Source organism: Gigantopelta aegis, chromosome 9 (assembly GCF_016097555.1).
Source record: "Gigantopelta aegis isolate Gae_Host chromosome 9, Gae_host_genome, whole genome shotgun sequence".
NCBI classification, from domain to species: Eukaryota; Metazoa; Mollusca; class Gastropoda; order Neomphalida; family Peltospiridae; genus Gigantopelta; species Gigantopelta aegis.
Window position 1 is genome coordinate 26,646,869 of NC_054707.1, and position 24,745 is coordinate 26,671,613.

A 24,745-nucleotide genomic window follows, 5' to 3' on the forward strand; every position below is an offset into this window, starting at 1 on the left:
CTATGAACACATTTTGTGAAGTAGTATCTTTCTCTCTGTCCTGTTGACTCTTTCTACATTGTGTAATGTATATGCTTGCATGGTGTTTATAACACTGATTTAGCAGGCTGTGGGATAAAAGCATTGTGAGACTATTTTCAACAAACTAATTCACCCTTCATTTATTCAGCTGCAGCAGTCCCACCCACATCTCACCTAGATCAGGAGTTCAGGTCACCGAGGACTGATACTCGGCTCACTGTTAAAGATTGTTTTGTTTAATGACACCACTAGAGCACATTGATTTATTAATCATCAGCTATTGGATGTCAAATGTTTGGGTCATGTCAAGGAACATTTTGATTAGCGATATTTTTGGTCAATTGAAAATTGATTAGCAACTCCTGTTTAATGTCTTAATATTTGTAGCAATCTGTGAAACTTGCATAGTGAATTGCAATGTGATGCTAAACGAAATGTTTCCTGCATGTAGTCTTAAGAGGGAATCTGTTACATTTTACTATTAGCAAGAGATCTTTTATTTGCAGTTTCCCAATGCCTTTGACATATCAGTCTTGGGCACTGGTTGGGAGTCAGATCCAGTCAGAGAATGGTCCACTAGTAGTTTGATCCTTCAACACACACAGCAATAAACTGAGCGAGATCAATTCTCTTATCACTCATTCCAGCCAGTGTACCATGACTCATATATCAAAGGCTGTGAATGTGCCACCCTGTCTGTGGGATGGTGCATATAAAAGATCCCTTGCTACTAATGGAAAAAACATAGTGGGTTTCCTCTATAAAACTATGTCAAAATTACCAAATGTTTGACATCCAATAACCAATGATTAATAAATCAATGTGGAGTCATTAAACAAAAACAAACTTCTCTTTATCATTAAAATGTGTTTGCTATTTACTCAGTCTGAACTGACTATTTGATTCACTCAGACATCAAATAGAAATTTATCAAACAGAAAGCCGGTTATCTCGTCTGACCACAGTGTGTGTGTGTAGCAGCTCTTGTACAGTGAGAGTAAGAAACGCGAGACATTCTTCAGCCGAAATCTACCATGTGTTGACATTTACACAGGTGTATCACTGGCCCCGCCCTCATCTCACCTAGATGTCAGGTTCAGGTTATTGAGGACTCTAGTCGTATATAGCTCAGCTTCTTTCTCTGATCATTTCAGTGGCCTTATGACTGGCCTCGGTGGTGTCATGGTTAAGCAACTGGACATAAGACTGTTAGGTACAGGGTTCACAGCCCGGTACCGGCTCCCACCCAGAGCAAGTTTTAACGACTCGATAGGTATAGGTGTAAGACCACTACACCCTCTTCTCTCTCACTAACAACTAACCCACTGTTAGGTACAGGGTTCACAGCCCGGTACCGGCTCCCACCCAGAGCAAGTTTTAACGACTCGATAGGTATAGGTGTAAGACCACTACACCCTCTTCTCTCTCACTAACAACTAACCCACTGTTAGGTACAGGGTTCACAGCCCGGTACCGGCTCCCACCCAGAGTAAGTTTTAACGACTCGATAGGTATAGGTGTAAGACCACTATACCCTCTTCTCTCTCACTAACAACTAACCCACTGTTAGGTACAGGGTTCACAGCCCGGTACCGGCTCCCACCCAGAGTAAGTTTTAACGACTCGATAGGTATAGGTGTAAGACCACTATACCCTCTTCTCTCTCACTAACAACTAACCCACTGTTAGGTACAGGGTTCACAGCCCGGTACCGGCTCCCACCCAGAGTAAGTTTTAACGACTCGATAGGTATAGGTGTAAGACCACTACACCCTCTTCTCTCTCACTAACAACTAACCCACTGTTAGGTACAGGGTTCACAGCCCGGTACCGGCTCCCACCCAGAGTAAGTTTTAACGACTCGATAGGTATAGGTGTAAGACCACTACACCCTCTTCTCTCTCACTAACAACTAACCCACTGTTAGGTACAGGGTTCACAGCCCGGTACCGGCTCCCACCCAGAGTAAGTTTTAACGACTCGATAGGTATAGGTGTAAGACCACTACACCCTCTTCTCTCTCACTAACAACTAACCCACTGTTAGGTACAGGGTTCACAGCCCGGTACCGGCTCCCACCCAGAGTAAGTTTTAACGACTCGATAGGTATAGGTGTAAGACCACTATACCCTCTTCTCTCTCACTAACAACTAACCCACTGTTAGGTACAGGGTTCACAGCCCGGTACCGGCTCCCACCCAGAGTAAGTTTTAACGACTCGATAGGTATAGGTGTAAGACCACTACACCCTCTTCTCTCTCACTAACAACTAACCCACTGTTAGGTACAGGGTTCACAGCCCGGTACCGGCTCCCACCCAGAGTAAGTTTTAACGACTCGATAGGTATAGGTGTAAGACCACTATACCCTCTTCTCTCTCACTAACAACTAACCCACTGTTAGGTACAGGGTTCACAGCCCGGTACCGGCTCCCACCCAGAGTAAGTTTTAACGACTCGATAGGTATAGGTGTAAGACCACTACACCCTCTTCTCTCTCACTAACAACTAACCCACTGTTAGGTACAGGGTTCACAGCCCGGTACCGGCTCCCACCCAGAGTAAGTTTTAACGACTCGATAGGTATAGGTGTAAGACCACTACACCCTCTTCTCTCTCACTAACAACTAACCCACTGTTAGGTACAGGGTTCACAGCCCGGTACCGGCTCCCACCCAGAGTAAGTTTTAACGACTCGATAGGTATAGGTGTAAGACCACTACACCCTCTTCTCTCTCACTAACAACTAACCCACTGTTAGGTACAGGGTTCACAGCCCGGTACCGGCTCCCACCCAGAGTAAGTTTTAACGACTCGATAGGTATAGGTGTAAGACCACTACACCCTCTTCTCTCTCACTAACAACTAACCCACTGTTAGGTACAGGGTTCACAGCCCGGTACCGGCTCCCACCCAGAGTAAGTTTTAACGACTCGATAGGTATAGGTGTAAGACCACTACACCCTCTTCTCTCTCACTAACAACTAACCCACTGTTAGGTACAGGGTTCACAGCCCGGTACCGGCTCCCACCCAGAGTAAGTTTTAACGACTCGATAGGTATAGGTGTAAGACCACTACACCCTCTTCTCTCTCACTAACAACTAACCCACTGTTAGGTACAGGGTTCACAGCCCGGTACCGGCTCCCACCCAGAGTAAGTTTTAACGACTCGATAGGTATAGGTGTAAGACCACTACACCCTCTTCTCTCTCACTAACAACTAACCCACTGTTAGGTACAGGGTTCACAGCCCGGTACCGGCTCCCACCCAGAGTAAGTTTTAACGACTCGATAGGTATAGGTGTAAGACCACTATACCCTCTTCTCTCTCACTAACAACTAACCCACTGTTAGGTACAGGGTTCACAGCCCGGTACCGGCTCCCACCCAGAGTAAGTTTTAACGACTCGATAGGTATAGGTGTAAGACCACTACACCCTCTTCTCTCTCACTAACAACTAACCCACTGTTAGGTACAGGGTTCACAGCCCGGTACCGGCTCCCACCCAGAGTAAGTTTTAACGACTCGATAGGTATAGGTGTAAGACCACTACACCCTCTTCTCTCTCACTAACAACTAACCCACTGTTAGGTACAGGGTTCACAGCCCGGTACCGGCTCCCACCCAGAGTAAGTTTTAACGACTCGATAGGTATAGGTGTAAGACCACTACACCCTCTTCTCTCTCACTAACAACTAACCCACTGTTAGGTACAGGGTTCACAGCCCGGTACCGGCTCCCACCCAGAGTAAGTTTTAACGACTCGATAGGTATAGGTGTAAGACCACTATACCCTCTTCTCTCTCACTAACAACTAACCCACTGTTAGGTACAGGGTTCACAGCCCGGTACCGGCTCCCACCCAGAGTAAGTTTTAACGACTCGATAGGTATAGGTGTAAGACCACTACACCCTCTTCTCTCTCACTAACAACTAACCCACTGTTAGGTACAGGGTTCACAGCCCGGTACCGGCTCCCACCCAGAGTAAGTTTTAACGACTCGATAGGTATAGGTGTAAGACCACTATACCCTCTTCTCTCTCACTAACAACTAACCCACTGTTAGGTACAGGGTTCACAGCCCGGTACCGGCTCCCACCCAGAGTAAGTTTTAACGACTCGATAGGTATAGGTGTAAGACCACTACACCCTCTTCTCTCTCACTAACAACTAACCCACTGTTAGGTACAGGGTTCACAGCCCGGTACCGGCTCCCACCCAGAGTAAGTTTTAACGACTCGATAGGTATAGGTGTAAGACCACTACACCCTCTTCTCTCTCACTAACAACTAACCCACTGTTAGGTACAGGGTTCACAGCCCGGTACCGGCTCCCACCCAGAGTAAGTTTTAACGACTCGATAGGTATAGGTGTAAGACCACTACACCCTCTTCTCTCTCACTAACAACTAACCCACTGTTAGGTACAGGGTTCACAGCCCGGTACCGGCTCCCACCCAGAGTAAGTTTTAACGACTCGATAGGTATAGGTGTAAGACCACTACACCCTCTTCTCTCTCACTAACAACTAACCCACTGTTAGGTACAGGGTTCACAGCCCGGTACCGGCTCCCACCCAGAGTAAGTTTTAACGACTCGATAGGTATAGGTGTAAGACCACTACACCCTCTTCTCTCTCACTAACAACTAACCCACTGTTAGGTACAGGGTTCACAGCCCGGTACCGGCTCCCACCCAGAGTAAGTTTTAACGACTCGATAGGTATAGGTGTAAGACCACTATACCCTCTTCTCTCTCACTAACAACTAACCCACTGTTAGGTACAGGGTTCACAGCCCGGTACCGGCTCCCACCCAGAGTAAGTTTTAACGACTCGATAGGTATAGGTGTAAGACCACTACACCCTCTTCTCTCTCACTAACCACTAACCCACTGTTAGGTACAGGGTTCACAGCCCGGTACCGGCTCCCACCCAGAGTAAGTTTTAACGACTCGATAGGTATAGGTGTAAGACCACTACACCCTCTTCTCTCTCACTAACCACTAACCCACTGTTGTGGACAGACAACCCAGATAGCTGAGGTGTGTGCCTAGCACAGCATGTTTAAAACTTAATTGGATATAAGTACAAAAATAAGTTGAAATAAAATGAAAGTGGCCTTAGTGGCATAGTAGTTTAGCCATCAGTCTTATGGCTTGGGAATTTTGGGTTCGCATTCCAATATCAGCTTCCATCAAGAATCTGTTTAAAGGGTACCATTGGTAGGTGTAAGGCCACTACACCAATATTTCTCATAAACCACTTATCAATAATATTCTGAAAACAATCTACTTCATCTAGTGATGGGATGTGGCTCAGTGGTAGAGAACTAACCTGATGTGCGGTGGGTCACTGGATTGGTTGCCTTCAACACACTCATTGGGTTGGGTTCTTTTCCCCCAACTAATGTTCCATGACTGGTGTATAAATAAAGATTATTATATGAGCTTGTGTGTCATACTGATTTTATGAATCGAGTGTCAGGATTAGTATAGGCTCAACTATGGGTGTCAAATAATTATTTATTGCATGAAACTCCAATATCGTCATTTTAGCCTTTTGGCGGCCAACCAAAAACTATAAATGGGCTCTGCTGAGAAAATGTACTTAACCTGGAAGTGTTACCCAAAATTTTTCTGAAGGCCTCAGCATAATTTAAGTTAACTCTCTAAAAGAGAGTGAGAGTAATACATGAATCCTGACACGACTTTCGTAAAATCAGTACAACTCTCACACAAATGTAATAAATTTTTTATTATCCATATTATTATTGTTATTTTTTTTATGAATAACAAGGACCACAGTTATTTAATCAAGTACTCATCATGAACATATGCCTTGTAATGACAAAACAACATTAAAGGAGAGGACAATTAAGGCATTTGGCCTGGTATGCATATTCAACGATATATAATGCACATTATTGCTTAATATCAACACGTATAATCATATAGTTAATTAATAAAACGGTTAAATGTGACGGCTATTATATATAACGGGTGCAGCCATTTTGTACCATCTCAGTGAGTACGCCCTCTGGCGAGCTGGTGGTTACGTAATACTTAACGCGTAACGTCAGGAATGAGCCTTAGAACTAGAGAAACACGATCTACCTGGTTTTTGCGGGATGATAAATAGTCATACATTGCAATGTTCTGTAATAATACACATCCCAGTAAGCCAGCAATAAGTATATCCAGCACTATATATTTTAGTTTTCAATACAAAATAAAATACCATTGTCAAAGTGGCTACACAACAAGTCAAAACAATTAACAATGTTTTGCCCATGCATTAACCTACCGGGTACGTACTGAAATGATACACGGAGTGTTTTCTTAGTTAATTGGTCTATGCTGTTAGTTGCTTCTACCTGTGATTCCTGATTGCAGGTGTGTATTTGATTGGTAACCAGACGAGCTAATTAATTGACGCTGTCTAGACACAAAAATACATACCGGTATTGTGGAATATTACCTGTCACCCATAAAATTGTAATGGACATGGTTTATTACTGTAAATAGTTCTGTAAAACTATTGATTAAGTAGACTTTTCCATCTAAAACAACAGAACTGACCAATTACGTAGTCCCAAAGAAAAGAAAATTATCACCTGGGTATCGTGGGTTGTCGTTTTTGCTCCAACGTAGCATATCAATAGGCCTAATTTTGTACATTTTTCCTTTGGATTATTTAACAGAGAAAAATACTATAACCCCATTTTGTTCCGTTAATGCAACTTGAAATATATTTAATTAAATAGTTTATTATAATATTATGTCATTTATGCTGTTTTACAAGTCAGGTTGATCAAAGAGAAGCACCTTGTCAAAAATTACTGCTTTTGTTTACACTGTGCATACAGGAGATGGTCAGGAGCTGACGTCACTTCGCCCCAAGCTATCCCACCGGACGTCACAAAAACGAAACAAAATGGGTGCCCCCAGTTAGCAGGAATAATCATGAAAACAGATTCCGTATATAATGTGTATCAGTTTAGGCCAAGAGTTAAATATTGCACTCAACTTAAGGTTGTTCCATAAGGTACAATTGCTGGTTTTGGGTGTTAGTAGAGAGTGTGTGTGTGTGTTTTTGTGTGAAATCTCACACCATTTGTGTTCTGTTTTAACACTTGCTAATATTTCTCAACTAAACTTAAGATGAAGTTATTCTTGTAGCTACAACGTCTGGCAGAGTAATAAATCTATTCATAAATATAATTGATGTAGGCAAGTACAAAACCATGGTAACCAATTAGTATACGTTTTTGTTTGTTAGTTTTAAAGTTAATGGCTAAGTAGGAGAGATGTATCATACTAGAGAGTGTCTGTCCTATATGTCAAGATGAAACACCAAGTAGTGATTCATGGGTATGTACAGAGATATAAACTTGAAGAATAGAACAATTTTTATGGTCAAATTTTAAAAGGACACAAGGAAGGACATATTTTAGATAAAATTACATAATATAACATCTTGTTAGGATTCTACAGGTGTTTTTACAGGTATTATATTGCCATCTTGGCCACCTAGTTTTTTCTGGTTTTAATCAAGTCTTTGTAAGGCCCCAAAAATGTGTCTCTGGTTGGACCAACGTTCCAGAATGGAGACTAATGGAGATATAGTTTGTTTGTTTTTTTGTTCTAGAAAAGCCTGGATTGCACAGAAAAGGTCTCATTCTTGCCAGTGCATCATGACTGGTATATTAAAGGTTGTGGTATGTGCTATCCTGTATGTGGGATGGTGCATATAAAAGATCCCTTGCTACTAACGGAAAAATGTAGCAGGTTTCCTCTAAGATTATATGTAAAAATTACCAAATGTTTGACATCCAGTAGCCGATGATTAGTAAATCAATGTGCTCTAGTGATGTTGTTAAACAGATCAAACTTTTTATGTCCCTTCTCATTGGCCATGGTGCCTCCTCATATACCATGCTACCTGAAATACTTTCCTTCATATTTTCCATGTAGCCAAGAGAACTGTTATTACTTCGACTTTGCCATCAAATGACCCCATCTGGGTCCACAATGTCATGGTGTGTCACACTATTATTATTTGACCGGCCTCGGTGGCTGGTAGGTACTGCATTCAGATCCCAGTCGAGGCATGGGATTTTTAATTCAGATACTGACTCCAAACCCTGAGTGAGTGCTCCGCAAGGCTCGGTGGGTAGGTGTAAACCACTTGTACTGACCAATGATCCATAACTGGTTCAACAAAGGCCATGGCTTGTGCTATGCTGCCTGTGGGAAGCACAAATAAAAGATCCTTGCTGCTAATCGGAAAGAGTAGCCCATGTAGTGGCGACAGCGGGTTTCCTCTCAAAATCTGTGTGGTCCTTGACCATATGTCTGATGCCATATAACCGAAAATAAAATGTGTTGAGTGCATCGTTAAAAATTTCTTTCTATTATTATTTGAGGCAGCCCAGCATTATTTCTGGTGTAGATGGTGCTGTTGTAGCTACCGCGGGAAATTTGCACACCCACAAAATCATGACACACATGGTCAAAATTGATGCACATGTTGACAAGAGACCAGCAATGTATTTTATTGGCCTAAATGCTATTTTAGACCAGGTGCTTACTATATTGAATGTACCCATCATCACTAGAGAAATTGTTGAACAAATATTACTTTATTTGGTAGATTAGTCTTGTATGTTTGTTCTCTCTATGTGGAAATTGCTTTTGAATAACAGTCAGTTTGTTTTATTTAACGATACCACTAAGGCACATTGATTTACTAATCATCGGCTATTGGATGTCAAACATTTAGTAATTTTGACAGTTAGTTTTAGAGTGCAAACCCACTACATTTTTTCCATTAGTAGCAAGGGATCTTTTATATGGCTGGAATGAGAAATAGCCCAATGGGCTCACTGACGGGGATCGATCCAAAACCGACCGCGCATCAAGTGAGCGCTTTCCACTGGGCTACGTCCCACCCCTGTGCTTTTGAATAAATATGTGTGATACAAGCATGTTTCTTCTCTTACACTGCAGATAAAATGCTTACAACTAATCAAGAGTAGCCTGTGTGATACAAGCATGTTTCTTCTCTTACACTGCAGATAAAATGCTTACAACTAATCAAGAGTAGCCTGTGTGATACAAGCATGTTTCTTCTCTTACACTGCAGATAAAATGCTTACAACTAATCAAGAGTAGCCTGTGTGATGCAAGCATGTTTCTTCTCTTACACTGCAGATAAAATGCTTACAACTAATCAAGAGTAGCCTGTGTGATGCAAGCATGTTTCTTCTCTTACACTGCAGATAAAATGCTTACAACTAATCAAGAGTAGCCTGTGTGATACAAGCATGTTTCTTCTCTTACACTGCAGATAAAATGTCACAGATTAAACAGGGTTCAGTTAACTATGTGCTTAGTGATGTCCCCTGAGCCTTTGCACCTGGCAAAATTATTAATTTTTGTTTTTGGTTGTTGTTGTTGGGATTTTTTGTGGGTTTTTGTACATGTATTTTCTTTTTCAATGATTTTAATTAATGATCGAGGGATATGACCAAAAGGTTTCAGAATTATTAATCTGGAGGATGGCAATAATTAATTTGAAAAAAAAGATCAGCTGCTACCATATAAAATTACAGCAGATTTTTGGTTTGTTTCATATCTGGCTCTCCAGAGAATAGGGGTAAAATTAGATCACTGAAATCTTTCCATTTATTAGTTAACAATTCAGTTTTATATTTTCTGACTGAATAAAATTTGCTGTTGCCATGGCAATTTGAATATGAAACCTCACTGGTTTATTCTGACAAGACCAAGCATGCATAAGTCTATTATAGCATTGATATTTTCGTACCCTCTTTGTTATCTAACCTTTAGATAAATTGGCAAGTGCATGTTTATGTGCCAGACACTATTGTTTTACACATAAGCTTCCTTTGTTTGCAGCATTTTCCAGGCAGAATGGAGTGGATGTTGGACATTTTCCCATTTATAATGTTGTAATTTCAGACTTTCTGCTGGTATACTGGATTCTGATTCAATGGATGGCAGAAAAAGTGTTATCCATTGATAAAACACAGAATAACTGTATTAAGGATCATGGATCATAATATTTGTATTTTAAACTATATTATTTGTGCTGTTTGTAATTATAAGAATTGTTTTTAATTTGTATTTACTTAGTTCCTACTTGTTGAATTGTTCTGAGTTGTAATGCTAAAAATGTGGTTCAATCATTATGAAAATGTGTTATAAAATTATTTTAAGCTACCTGTGAAGACCAACAGAACCCTGTTTTTGTGGATACTAAAATAAGGATTTAAAGAATAATGAAAATACACACATGTACAGACAGTGGTATTTAAGAACAATTAGAATTTGATGTTTAATCATAAGAATAATAAGAATTTGAAACATTTAACGTTACAAAGAGAGTGTTTTCAAGGATATCAGAATATTATAACTTTAAGCTTTGGGAGATATTTTAATGATAAGAATATATGCATAGTTGTGGTATAGGGTAAAAATAGATTATGTTCTACAGAATTTCAAACTCCAAATGTTATACTAACAATTTCATGACATATTCATGTGTTAACCCATTTATGTCCAACAGTAATCTTTGTCTATCTAGAGATTTCTAAGTAATGAAATCTGTCTGTTGATTGCCATTGTTTTGACAGATGAGGATTTTTTGGAAGGGTTCTTGCAATAACTGGTTAATGGTTTGTTTTTGTACTAAACCAAGTGGATTATTTCTTCTCTCTAATTTTCTATGTTGAAGATTTATTTTCTGTGCCAATGATAATCACATGTCACGAATAGAAAAGTAAATCTGTTTGTTATGAATTCTTTTCTATAATAAGTTTTAAATGTCTGTTACAATTTTTATGCAATTGTGTTTGCATTCTTCTAGTACTTTCACAATACAAACATAGTTTTTGCCTGCAAGCAGCAATTTGTATTTGATTTGGTTTGAATTGTAAAAACTGAATACTGTTTTCTACTCCAATATTTTAAAATTAACATCAAGATGCTTTAGATTATCTGCTGTATCAAAGAATTTGATTTTGATAATATTTTAAATATTTTTTCTGGCCCATATTATTTCTATAAAACTGTTACCAGTTAGTGTTCGATATCACTGCTTTGGGATGGAGACTAAGAATTTTAAAAAAGCTTTCTTATTCAAAGTTTTATTTATGAATCTGACACTGAATTTGATTTTCAGGAGGCTAAACTCAGTATATATCATGATCAGTATTATGTAAATAAAATCATCATACACAAGTCAAAGTGGATTTGGTTTGATTTGTAAAATCTAAAAATGATATGTAATGGTGAAAGCTACAAACTACTTTCCTATCCAATATTACCTATATTAAAGCAGCCCTGTGTTGTATCAGATATCACTGGATTTAGTCTGGAGGCTAAAAGCTGTGTTCACATTTCTCTCTCTCTCTCTCTCCCAGGCTGATTGAGGGGTAATCACAGGTTCAAAGAGATTGTAGTGCGACTGTGGGACCACCAGGTAGTATATGATTCCACTGACAGAGAGGAATGATTTGCCACATCCGTGTTGTGTGGTGGCACTGGGACAAAATACTTAGTGTCATGCAATGCTTACATTAATTGGTCAAATTGTGTTCAATATCACCGCCATTTGGAGTCATTCTTTTTGACAAGATTATTGTTAGCACGCAGTGTTTTGGTTAATTGCCATGAACAGTAGAGCTTGGAGAGGTGAAATCACCATCACTTTCACCTGTATCTTGTGTCCCCAAGTGGCCCAACCTGCTGGCATGGATAATACCATCACAGCTGGATCAGCCGTATCTCGGCAATCTCGGCTCCACCGACGGTATCGGTCACGCTGGGCAGACCAGGTAACCTCTTGAAACAGTCTTCTTTCATCTGTATTGTGTCTAGATTGTGCCTTTAATTAATTTAAAGGCACAGTCTTCTTTCATCTGTATTGGGTCTAGATTGAGTTTTTAAATTAATTAAAGGCACAGTCTTCTTTCATCTGTATTGTGTCTAGATTGAGTTTTTAAATTAATTAAAGACACAAAATCTTCTTTCATCTGTATTGTCTAGATTGAGTTTTTAAATTAATTAAAGGCACAAAGTCCTTGATCTGTATTGTCTGGATTGAGTTTTTAAATTAATCAAAGACACAGTCTTCTTTTATCTGTATTGTGTCTAGATTGACTTTTAATATTAATTAAAGGCACAAAGTCTTTGATCTGTATTGTGTCTAAATTGTGTTTTAAAATGAATTAAATGCACAAAGTTTTTGGTCTGTATTGTGTCTAGATTGAGTTTTAAAATTAATTAAAGGCACAGACTTATAAAATCATGTCTTTATCTTTCCAAATAATTCCTTGAATGAGATGTTTTTCATAACTGATAATTTGTGTGGATTGCAGGATTTGTCTAGAGCTTTAAAACATGACACCTATATTTTATTATTTCAAAGTAAATAACATGCATTATGTATATCGTAGTCTTCCTGCAGAAATACTTAAGGTATTGAATCTTCTCCATTAAAAATAAATTAATTAAACTTACCTGTTAAACACTGAATTTTGGGGGCACCCCCTTGGATCTGCACCTGCTTAAATAGATCATATTACCACTTTTACAGCTGTTTTGTTAACCACAACCTTTCATCATTATAAAATGTGTTCTGTTGTTTACTGCCCTCTTCTTTCCCTGACCTTCTCAGGTAGAAAGATATTTATTGATCTGAATTTGTGCGCTGTTCTACAAAGAGGAATATTCAGGGGGAAAAATTAATTAAGAAAATTAATTTAATTTAAAAAAAAAGCAATTTCAAACAAAGGGTATCAAGTTGGCAGTTACATACAAAAATACAAAGTGAATTGGGGGTCTTGTTTTTGGTGGTGGTGGTGGGGTGGGTTGTTGTTGTTTTTAGAGTGAGAGCTGTTTAAAATAATCTGTATGTCAAGTTAATGAAGCAAAATCTCTCAGCTTACCTTTGTTTGACATTCAATAACTGATATAGTTTTCTTGAGGGGTGTCATTAAACATTCATTCATTTAAAAACCCTCAACTGTAGCCTTGACCTTGACTAAAAAGAAGATGCAAGTGCAAAGATCAATGCCTGACAAAAATTAAATAAATACAATTTTATAATAAATTATCTGGTTACTTAGGGCAATTTTCAGTTGTTAGTTTTCACAGTGATTTTTAAAAAAATGTTTGCTTGCATACATTTATGATTTAGTAATTTACTGGTCAAAAATAGAGAATATTAGATACAATTTGTTTTATAACAAGCAAATGTAAGTAGGATACATTTTCAGACAAGTTGTAAGATAAATGATATCTAATGGACACTAGTGTGGTATTCTATTACATACATGTACATGTATCTTCAAAAACCATGCCAGAGATTAGACCTGGGACAGACATGCCTGAAACCTCTGTGGTATTGGGGCATGTTAACAGAGTTCAGACCTGGGACAGACATGCCTGAAACCTCTGTGGTATTGGGGCATGTTAACAGAGTTCAGACCTGGGACAGACATGCCTGAAACCTCTGTGGTATTGGGGCATGTTAACAGAGTTCAGACATGGGACAGACATGCCTGAAACCTCTGTGGTATTGGGGCATGTTAACAGAGTTCAGACCTGGGACAGACATGCCTGAAACCTCTGTGGTATTGGGGCATGTTAACAGAGTTCAGACTTGGGACAGACATGCCTGAAACGTCTGTGGTATTGGGGCATGTTAACAGAGTTCAGACCTGGGACAGACATGCCTGAAACGTCTGTGGTATTGGGGCATGTTAACAGAGTTCAGACCTGGGACAGACATGCCTGAAACCTCTGTGGTATTGGGGCATGCTAACAGAGTTCCATGTCCGTGTATGTCAAAAATCAGGTTTAAAAGAATTTAAAATGTCTGTTCCATCCAGAATGTATTTACAGAATTTAAAATGTATTATATTTGAATTCAAAATACATATTAGACACTATTATAGAAGAAGGGTGGTAAAAATACCTTATTCTACCTTATGTAATTGTCATTGTTGGACAGGCCCTGAGGATTGTTTAAAGAGCATTGTTAGCCAATTGCAGGTCAGAGGTCAATGCAGGTAAATCGTGACAACGACTTGTTGCAGTGCTGTGCAGGTGTCTGAATGATACAGCTAATTGCTTTTGAAGAATGTGAAAAATCCTTAATATAGTCCAACCTGTTTGTAAAGACCACTCAAAAAACTATATAAAACAAGCTTTTTGAGCAGCTGGCCTTTATATAGAAGTAAAATTTCACAGTTGTGTATAAAATTATAAAAGACTAAATTTTGGTGCCCTTTGTAGATGGACAGTTGTACAAAATGGTGTTTATAATTGGTTTCGACTGTACTCCTAGATCTAAAGAACTTCAAGCCTTGGCTTTCTGTGTCCATATTACTCAGTTCCCAGTGTGTGTTGTAGAAAATGGAGAGTTCTGTTTTTGCTTAGAAGAATTAAATAATTTTCTACATAAAGTGGCAGTTGGCATTTACAAGCATCATTTGGAAACTTGGCAGGCCAGGTATTATGTTATTCATTCCTAGCCATTTTTAGATGATTTATTGTTTTGCATTATAGAGGGTTACAAGAAATTAGTTTCTGCATAGCACAAGTTTGGAATTAGTAACAATGAAGAGCTGAAGTTAAAGGTTATTGCCAAAAATAAGAAAACTACCAAATAGCGCAAATTGAGTAAATTGAGTAAATTGAGCAAACTGAGTCAAATATGTCTTCTTTATTATTTGAGGTAACTTGTTCGGTTAGTACTGAAATAGCAATATGCAGGTTTATATAAAAATAAATTATTGTTTTAAAAAAAAAAACGCTCTTTATGTTGAATTTGATAATCTTGTTAATTGGTTTATTTTGAATTTTATGATATGGTTATTTTGTTTGCCAAGGGAAGGGATCTAGCTCAGTTGGTAGAGCGCTCACCTGGAGTGCTGTGTTGTAGGTTCAAACCACCTGTGGACCTGTTTCCCTGTCCCACTCAGTGCACCATCAATAGTAGGTCAAATGTACTCTTTTTCTTTTAGTTTGGACATTGCATATAATTTGATACAAGTTTATAGATTTTTTTACATTTATATATTCATCACCATTTAAAAAACCCCACCAAGAAGTTTGTTTTGTTTAATGACACTGCTAGAGCACATTGATTTATTAATCATCGGCTATTGGATGTCAAACATTTGGTGATTTTGACATAAAGTCTTAAGAGAGTCTTCCATTAGTAGCAAGGGATCTTTTATATGGACTATCCCACAGACAGGATAGCACATACCACAGCCTTTGTTATACCAGCCATGGTATGCTGGCTGGGGCGAGAATAGCCCAATGAGCCCACAAACAGGGATTGATCCCAAACCGACCTTGCCTTAAGCGAGCACTTTACCACTGGACAATGACTCAATACAATTTTATCAAAACATCTCTTTAACTATATTTTGTTCAGAGACAAGTCCTTAAAATTGCTTTACAGTATAATTGACATTATTTTTAAATAGAAAATTACCTACGGCCAAAACACCAGTAATAGAACCATGTATAACACCTTTCTATAAAGGGAATTTAAGTGGTCTGTTTTGTGATTCTTGTATTTATAACAACCTGCATATATAAAGCCACCTATATTAATAGTTCCAGGCACGAGTTCTTTTGTAGATTGTTTTTGTGACATGAGTCTCAAGAAAATCAATCCTTGGAGCGAGCTTTAGCATCAGGAAAACCATCTACAAAAGGACGACTGCCAGAAATATTTTGTAGTTGAATCATACTTATAATTTTTGTATAATTATTATAAAATTCACTTCATGTTATTTTTGTACCATGGAATGACATAATGAACAGGTAGAAACGGCCATCTACCTCCTAAACAACGAGAACAATTAACCAATGAAAAGGGCGTATTACTGTCTAAAGGACAAATGTCTTTTCTAGCACAACATTCTGGCACCTTTCTACCAGTTGATTGAACTAGAATTGAAGTTCCAGTGTCATGGGTCTCTTGCTTCAGCTTTGTAGCACAACATTCTGGCACCTTTCTACCAGTTGACTGAACTAGAATTGAAGTTCCAGTGTCATGGGTCTCTTGCTTCAGCTTTGTAGCACAACATTCTGGCACCTTTCTACCAGTTGATTGAACTAGAATTGAAGTTCCAGTGTCACGGGTCTCTTGCTTCAGCTTTGTAGCACAACATTCTGGCACCTTTCTACCAGTTGATTGAACTAGAATTGAAGTTCAGTGTCACGGGTCTCTTGCTTCAGCTTTGTAGCACAACATTCTGGCACCTTTCTACCAGTTGATTGAACTAGAATTGAAGTTCCAGTGTCACGGGTCTCTTGCTTCAGCTTTGTAGCACAACATTCTGGCACCTTTCTACCAGTTGATTGAACTAGAATTGAAGTTCCAGTGTCACAGGTCTCTTGCTTCAGCTTTGTAGCACAACATTCTGGCACCTTTCTACCAGTTGATTGAACTAGAATTGAAGTTCCAGTGTCATGGGTCTCTTGCTTCAGCTTTGTAGCACAACATTCTGGCACCTTTCTACCAGTTGATTGAACTAGAATTGAAGTTCCAGTGTCATGGGTCTCTTGCTTCAGCTTTGTAGCACAACATTCTGGCACCTTTCTACCAGTTGATTGAACTAGAATTGAAGTTCCAGTGTCATGGGTCTCTTGCTTCAGCTTTGTAGTTAAAGGTTAAAGTTAAAGTTTGTTGTGTAACAATACCACTAGAGCACATTGATTTATTCGTCATTGGCTATTGGATGCCAAACATTTGGTAATATTGACGTAGTCTTAGAGTAAAAAATTGCCATATTGTTTCATTGGTAGCAAGGGATATTTTATATGCGCCTTGCCACAGACAGGATAGCACATACCACCACCTTTGATATAATGGTAATGGTGCACTATCTGGAATGAGAAATAACCCAATATGTCTACAGATCGACTGCACATGAAGCGAGCACTCTAACACTAGGCTTCGCCCCACCCCTGTCTTTGTAGTTAAGTGTAGTTGTTATTATATGCTCCTACTAAACAATATTATCAATTTATCATCCATTAAAGGCTTTTGTAGGAGATATCGCTGGCACTATAACTTACGATTGGTCAAATTTTAATCACAAGACAATGTTTTGTTACGTCACTGTGTTTGTTTCAGCGCTAAACCTACCATTAGTGTCATCAGGCCACTGTCGTTCTGCTAGTTAACGAGTCTACCGCTGTCATTCAACCCACATTACTGACATTGTTTACAACTGTCGCAAATGAAAAGAATGATAATGGATGATAAAAAGAATACCCGCCTCGTGTCTTGTGATATCATAATTTATCAGCACTCGGATTTCATACTTTTATCAACTCGTGCTGATAAATTATGATATCACAAGACAATCGGGGAGTATCCTCTATATATCCCAGCATGATGCAGGTTCAAAAAGGAAATAATTTACTAGCTATTTTTCCTTACATACACCCATCAAATGTTATTTGGGCCATATTAAGAATAGCTTGCATCATGTTGTTAGTAGGTATGTTAGAAATAAAATCACTTTCTATTTACATCTATGATGCATTTTATATTTTTGGAATAAATTAATTGGTACATTTATAATGTCTTGGGTGGGTTTTGTTTTTTAATCCCATTGCCTCCTATATCTTGTCTCATTTGACTTCCATCTCATTTCTCCCCAATCTGGCAGCTCCTCCTATATCTTGTCTCCTTTGACTTTCATCTCATTTCTCCCCAATCTGGCAGCTCCTCCTATATCTTGTCTCCTTTGACTTTCATCTCATTTCTCCCCAATCTGGCAGCTCCTCCTATATCTTGTCTCTTTTGACTTCCATCTCATTTCTCCCAATCTGGCAGCTCCTCCTATATTTCAATTTCTTTTGCTGTCAACCTCTACATCCCAGTCCTTGTCTCTTTAACTGTAACAACATGTGTCTCTTGTGTCTGGGGTGGGATGTAGCCCAGTGGTAAAGTGCTTGCTTGATGCGCAGTCAGTCTAGGATCGATTCCTGTCGGTTGGCCCATTGGGCTATTTCTCATTCTAGCCAGTGCACCACGACTGTTATATCAAAGACCGTGAATTGTGCTATTTGTCTGTGGGATGGTGCATATAAAAGATCCCTTGCAACTAATTGAAAATTGTAGTGGGTTTTCTTTCTAAGACTATATGTCACCAATTACCAAATGTTTGACATCCAATAGCCGATGATTAATTAATCAATGTGCTCTAATGGTGTCATTAAACAAAACAAACTTTTAAACTTAGTGCCATCCATAATACACACTATTTCCCATTAGTAACAAGGGCTCTTTTATGCATCTTGTGGACCTCCTTTTACCACTTGAAAGAGATGGTCAGTTTTAAAAAAGTAAAGTTTGTTTTATTTAACGACACCACAATAGCACATTGATTTTTTATCTTATCATCGGCTATTGGACGTCAAACATATGGTCATTCTGACACTGTTTTTTAGAGGAAACCTCCTGTTGCCACATAGGCTACTCTTTTATGACAGGCAGCAAGGGATCTTTTATTTGTGCTTCCCACAGGCAGGATAGCCCAAACCATGGCCTTTGTTGATCCAGTTATGGATCACTGGTCGGTGCAAGTGGTTTACACCTACCCATTGAGCCTTGCGAAGTGGTCAGTTTATGTTAGTAATCGTTATGTTAAAAATAAAATAATTTGCTAGCCCTTTATTTTAATTTTGACTCGATAGTAATAATTATTCTGAACATCCCAGGTATCGTATATGTATCAGTAGTGTCTGTGTGAGAAGTGCAGCCTCTTGCTAGCCGGTGTGTAATTCCTATGAGTGTCAGTTTGATGTGACAGGCGCCAGCTCTTTGCAGTTTACAATTGTGTGTCACATTGACTCGGGAAACCAGAGAGTTTGTCTGACAAACACACCCATACTTCATAAAACGAATGGATGTTTAAATGTAAAAAGCAGATAAAAAGCAATTTAAATGCAGAATCTTCAGTAATTTTTATAAAATTAAAATAAACTTTACTGGAAATGAAAACAAATGTAATTTCATCTCCTGATATTTGACTATAAATTGGAAAAAATATAAAAGATCCCTTGCTACTAATGGAAAAATGTAGTGGGTTTCCTATCTAAAACTATAATATGTCAGAATTACCAAATGTTTGACAGCCAATGTGCTCTAGTGGTGTTATTAAACAAAATAAACTTTAACTTTATGGCTCTGATCACTGAGCTATACAGTCTCAAACACTGATCAATTCAATACCAAGAGACAACATTAAACATATCATTCATGTTATATTACACTTTCTATGTTATGCAGAAATGTTTGTGAATATAGGCTTTATTTTTATGTGTACATGTATGTTGATATTTTTTTAAAGATATTTGTTTAGGTAGTAAACTTGAATTCCTAATGACTTGTTTACTTTCACCTCGGTGTGAAAGGGAAGTCATCCATTGAATTGAGAATGAGCATTAAAGAGTATTTTGAAGCCAATGTATGTCTTTCTGAGAGCTTGGCTTACATACATGTTTTACTTCCCTGTGTAAACAAGTGCTGTGTTAGGTGCTTTCAGTATTTCTGCTGTGTTTAATTCAGCAAATATTTTTTTTTCTTTGTCTTTTCTTTATTATTCGATCTTTGGATAAGACATATTTACTTCATGGATTAAGGTACTGTAATTCATCAGTAATGTGTGTGCATGTTTGTTTTTACTGTATGCACTTGGAACATTAAACATTCAGGCACTTCTTTTTTTAGTCATCCTGTTTAAGAAGCCAGGCAGCTGGTTAGTTAATCTCACATGATATCTAGTATAGTACAATTTGATTTGTAATAAGCAACTATAACTGTGTTAAGTTAAAGTTTGTTTTGTTTAATGACACCACTAGAGCACATTAATTAATTAATCATCAGCTATTGGATATCAAACATTTGGTAATTTTGACTCGTAGTCATCAGAGAAAACCTATTACATTTTTCCTAATGCAGCAAGGGATCTTTTATATGCACTTACAAACAGACAGGAAAACACATACCACAGCTTTTGACCAGTTGACCACTGGTTGGAACGAGAAAAAAAAACAATCCGTTAAATGGATCCACCTATATGGTTCGATCCTATGATGCAAGGACCTCAAGCAAGCACTCAAGCGATTGAGCTAAATCCCACCCCCAGTGTTAAGAGGCCGCTAAAGGTTTTTTTCCATCTGAGGGGCCTTTACATGCAGATTTGACTGTTTTAGTATTAACTTGTGTTACGAACCACGTTTATTTCTGTCTGAATCACAAAGTTCCATGCCAGAAGAAGAGAGTGTAGCTTGTTAAAAGATATTTTATATCTTTTGTTGCAGTAAGTGCTCCTTAACTAGGCCCAGTAGTTAACACTAGTATTAAGATGCTGCAACCATCCTAAAGTTCAGTGGCATGCTGTCCACGAATGTTTCCACTTGGTGATATGTATTCTAGGCTGTTTGTAATATAAAGAATTGCTGACATTCAACCACTGTGTTTTAATGTACCACATAAAATGGTAACCATAACTGTAAAATGTAATAATGCATTTGGCACTATATATTTCATAAAATTATTTGAAAACCCTTATGTGAAAATTATTTTTAAATTTAGACTGACCAGGCATAAAAGGAAAATTATTGTGACCATTTCTAAAGCTAATCAATATCTGTGAATCTGATGAAAGTCTATATAACAGCTTGTCAACCCAGTGTGCAGACATCAAAGGTCACAGCCAATTATTTCAGGTGGTTTAACTCAATTATCATAAATAGTAAAGTGGGACTGATTATCTTGCAGACATTTTTCCACAAAATTTGCTAAGAGATTGGTTATTTTCAAACATTATGAATTGTTTAAGTGTAAAGATTGTAATACTATAATTCTTGGTAATTGAATCATTTCACTAATAGAATGCAAGAAAAAGGATTTTTTTTAATGACACCTCAGCACATTTTAATCTATGACCAATTTGGTGATGTATATGAGAGAGAGAGAGAGAGAGAGAGAGAGAGAGAGAGAGAGATAGGAGGAGAGGGAGGTATAGAGGGGGAGATGGAGGTAGACAGGGAGGTAGAGAGGGGGGTAGAGAGGGGGAGTGGAAGGAAACATGCACCACCAAACAAAAGCTACCAGTGAGAAATCCTTCCGTAAAGCCGTAAAGCATATAAACAGAACAGTGTATACCATGACTATTGATGTATCCATCATGAGACACTGGTTGAGAAGGGTGGACACCTGAATCTATCAAGGGTGATGGATCCTGCAAAGCATCACATCTTAGGCAGGAGCTGTACATCTGAGTTAGTCCCGCCCCCTGATACAATGTTATATGTTGGTACCATGTTTTCATCCAGTGTTCAGTGCTATATTTTGTACATGTACTTTTAAGGCTAGCTCTATAAAAATAAAAATCCAGATTGTGACCCCCACTAAGGCTGTGACCCCATCTGTAGAGATTGTGCTCCTCCACTCATGTTATCATTCCTACAGACCTGAAATAAGCCAAAATCATGTAATCTTTTCACAGCTGTGTATCAGTCTACTGGGATCTCAGTTGTATATTCATCATCTTCATTGAGTCCATCTGATAGCAGCTGTGATGGATGTATTACTCGATTTCTAGTCTTTGTTCTTAACTACTAGATTACACACTATCTGTAAATCATGTCAGTGTGCAGGGTAGTTATTTCTCTAGCTGTCTTACAACTATTTCATCTTGCTGTTTTAGAAAGATATAGATAGATGTAGTATAAATGTATATGTACATGTAATATTTTCCATAAATACATCAGATTTCAACTGTCTTAAGGAAGTACTGAATTTATCCCGTTTTACATCACTGGCATAGGAAGCTGGGGGGTAAGGGGCAAGGGTCATTTCTTGATCCAGTAGCAACAGTGATGGTATATATATATTTATATTCAAATATGTGTCTTCCCCCCCCCCCCCCCCCCCCCCATGTTGGCACCTTCCTATGCCACTGTATATATATCGGTATTCATGTGGTTTATCCTGAAGCCCATAAAATATTAGCAATTTGGCGAATTTTCTAAGAAAATCTGTTGCCAAATTCAGGTTTCATTTAGCCAAACAGCAAAAATGGCGGTACATCTATGAATAACACAGAATTTTTAAGTTAGCTTATTGGCGAATTAAGCTATGTTTTCATTAATGTGGCTGCAGTCTGGGTGCAGTGCGGGTATGGGTGCATCAAATATCAACACCGTTGTTTTTATAGGAAGTGTTTCCATTGATGCAATTTTTGTACTACGCCCACATGGGAATGCATACAATGTTTTCTGATTGGATCATCGTGCAATTTCAGCTAGTTCACATAAGAATCGTACAGAGGATTCCCTAGGATCTTAGGGGTTTCCCGAAACATTTCAACCATACCTCATGTACGGTACTTAAAATGAGAAAATGTGGACAAAATTATTGAACTTGTAGCAGACCAAATTTAAAGTGTTTATTACTGTACAGATCCCCATCATCGGGATTCACTATACATAGATAGAGAAACAGAGACAGAGAGACAGACAGAGCATAGGCATACAAGCTTCCATTTTTGTAGTGGGGCAGGCTGGTTTTTGCCTGAATTAAACAAAAATGCTCCAATCTGGATAGCAACATTTATTCATATTAGCATTACTACCAAACAGTTATATAGGGTTGCAAACGAATCACTATACATTTTTACATGGATTACACCTAATTTTGAGGGTAGAATGATTGAAATATACATGGTAAAAAGGTCTTAGGCTAGCATATTTTGCCCAAATATTTCTATCATTATCTATATTTACCATTTTTGCCCAAATTTGCTATTTTGCCCCCATCTCCTCATACACTTATGAGAGAGAGAGAGAGACTGAGACAGGGATAGACAGAGACACAAGGAGAGACAGAGACACAAGGAGAGACAGAGACACAAGGAGAGACAGATAGAGCCAACCCAGAGGTTATTAGCTGCATTACAGGGTCATACTTTCTTAATTGATACACATTAAAGATGTCAGGACTGAATGGGTACTAGTATTTGTGAAGATGTTACATTTACTTATTTGCTGCACCTTGTCACTGTTGTTTAAAATAACTCTTTTACTGTGTATTAAGTATACATGTAATTTAGTAATTTTGGATCCAATTTAGGTTCATTACTGGTTCTTATTTTTATACCATCATGCTCCCAACACTGATAAAGCACTCACCTGATGCACTGTTGCTTTAGGATTGATCCCTGTCGGTGGGCCTATTGGGCTATATCTCAAGCCAACCAGTGCACCACGACTGTTATACCAAAGGCCATAGTATGTGTTATCATTTCTGTGGGATAGTACATATAAAAGATCCCTTGCTACTAATGGACAAATGTTGCAGGTTTCCTTTCTAAGATTATATATGTTAGAATTACCAAATGTTTGACATCCAATAGCCGATGACTAATAAATCAATGTGCTCTAGTGATGTTGTTAAACAAAACAAACGTCAACTTTTTGCTCCTTTTGTTTGTGGGCTTTTCTGTGGGCATTTTAAAAAATATTTTTCTGTTTCAAATTGTATGTAATAATAAAGGGTTTTTTCTAACAAATAAAGAGTTGTTGCAGTTGTTGCATCTTGGATGTCATGACTGGACTAATCGCAGTCAGTAGCCGCATGAATAGAAACACAACAAACACAAGTTCCTACATCACACCCGGACTGCAATCGGATGTTTCCGGCCCACAGCCTCATTAATGAAAACATAGTTTTAGTAATGATATATATTCGCCAAATTCAACTTGAAGTCACATATGGTGATTTGGCAAGCAACGACTTAAACAGTGGTATTAATAATCAATTATAACTGTTGAGTTGGTAGAGTACAACCAAAAAATAACTTGTGCAAAAGAAGATGTGTGAGCAATAGTCTTGCAATTTTCAGATGCCTGCATATACTTGTTGCCATACTGGTATTCACGAGGTATTCAAATGCCATTTACAAATTGTTGATAAAAGTAGGTGTCTTGTTAGAAATCTTCCCAAAACTTTATTTGTTAGTGTTGAATCCAAGTAAATATAGTAATATCCCAGGACCCACAGGGACAACCTGACATAATTTGCATCGGCTATATTTGGTATTTAGCTAACAATATTTGTTAATAATTAATATGTTTTAATATGTCCAAAAAAAAATGCTAAAACAAAAATTAATTTTGACTTGAGTGTTGGTGAGATATATTTTTTTGCTTTAAGGAGAATGAAGAAATGTTATATTTAATGACAGACTCGACAGGACCAAACAAATAATGAGAGAGGAAACCTGCTGCTGGCTCGCCATGGTTACTCTTCTTTATTAACAAGGCATTTTTATATGCACCATCCCACAGACAGGATAGTACATACCACAGCCTCTGTTAGCCCAGTTTAAAAGAACTGGCTGGAATGAGAAATAACCCAATGGGCTCACTATGCAATGAGTTCAATCCTAGATTGATCATGCATCAGGCAAGCATTTCACAACTGGACCTTTTCTGGCTTTATAAACATGCTATGCAGCTTTCAGTAAATCTCTGGAAGGTTGCACATTCCTGCATATCTGTTTAAAGAGATGAGTTACCCATCGAGTGAATACCAGTATATGGCAGTTGAAACCAGCTGTGGTGGTGTAACAACCACCTTTGATTACATA

The 24,745-nt window shown here is 38.2% G+C and overlaps 1 protein-coding gene across 5 annotated transcripts in view; it reads left to right on the forward strand.

The window, feature by feature from the left end:
• Positions 1–24,745, forward strand: part of LOC121381093 (liprin-beta-1-like) — a 225,488-nt gene that overhangs the window by 96,116 nt on the left and 104,627 nt on the right. Inside the window, exon 1 of one of the 5 annotated variants that reach the window (XM_041510199.1) lies at positions 11,551–11,884. The exons of 3 other annotated variants lie outside the window; for them this stretch is intronic. In XM_041510199.1, coding sequence (XP_041366133.1) covers positions 11,720–11,884 — 165 coding nt within the window. In that variant the 5' untranslated portion in view covers positions 11,551–11,719. Of the gene's footprint in view, positions 1–11,550; positions 11,885–14,470; positions 14,566–24,745 lie in introns of those variants that run through there. One more of the 5 variants, XM_041510200.1, reaches the window with a different exon arrangement.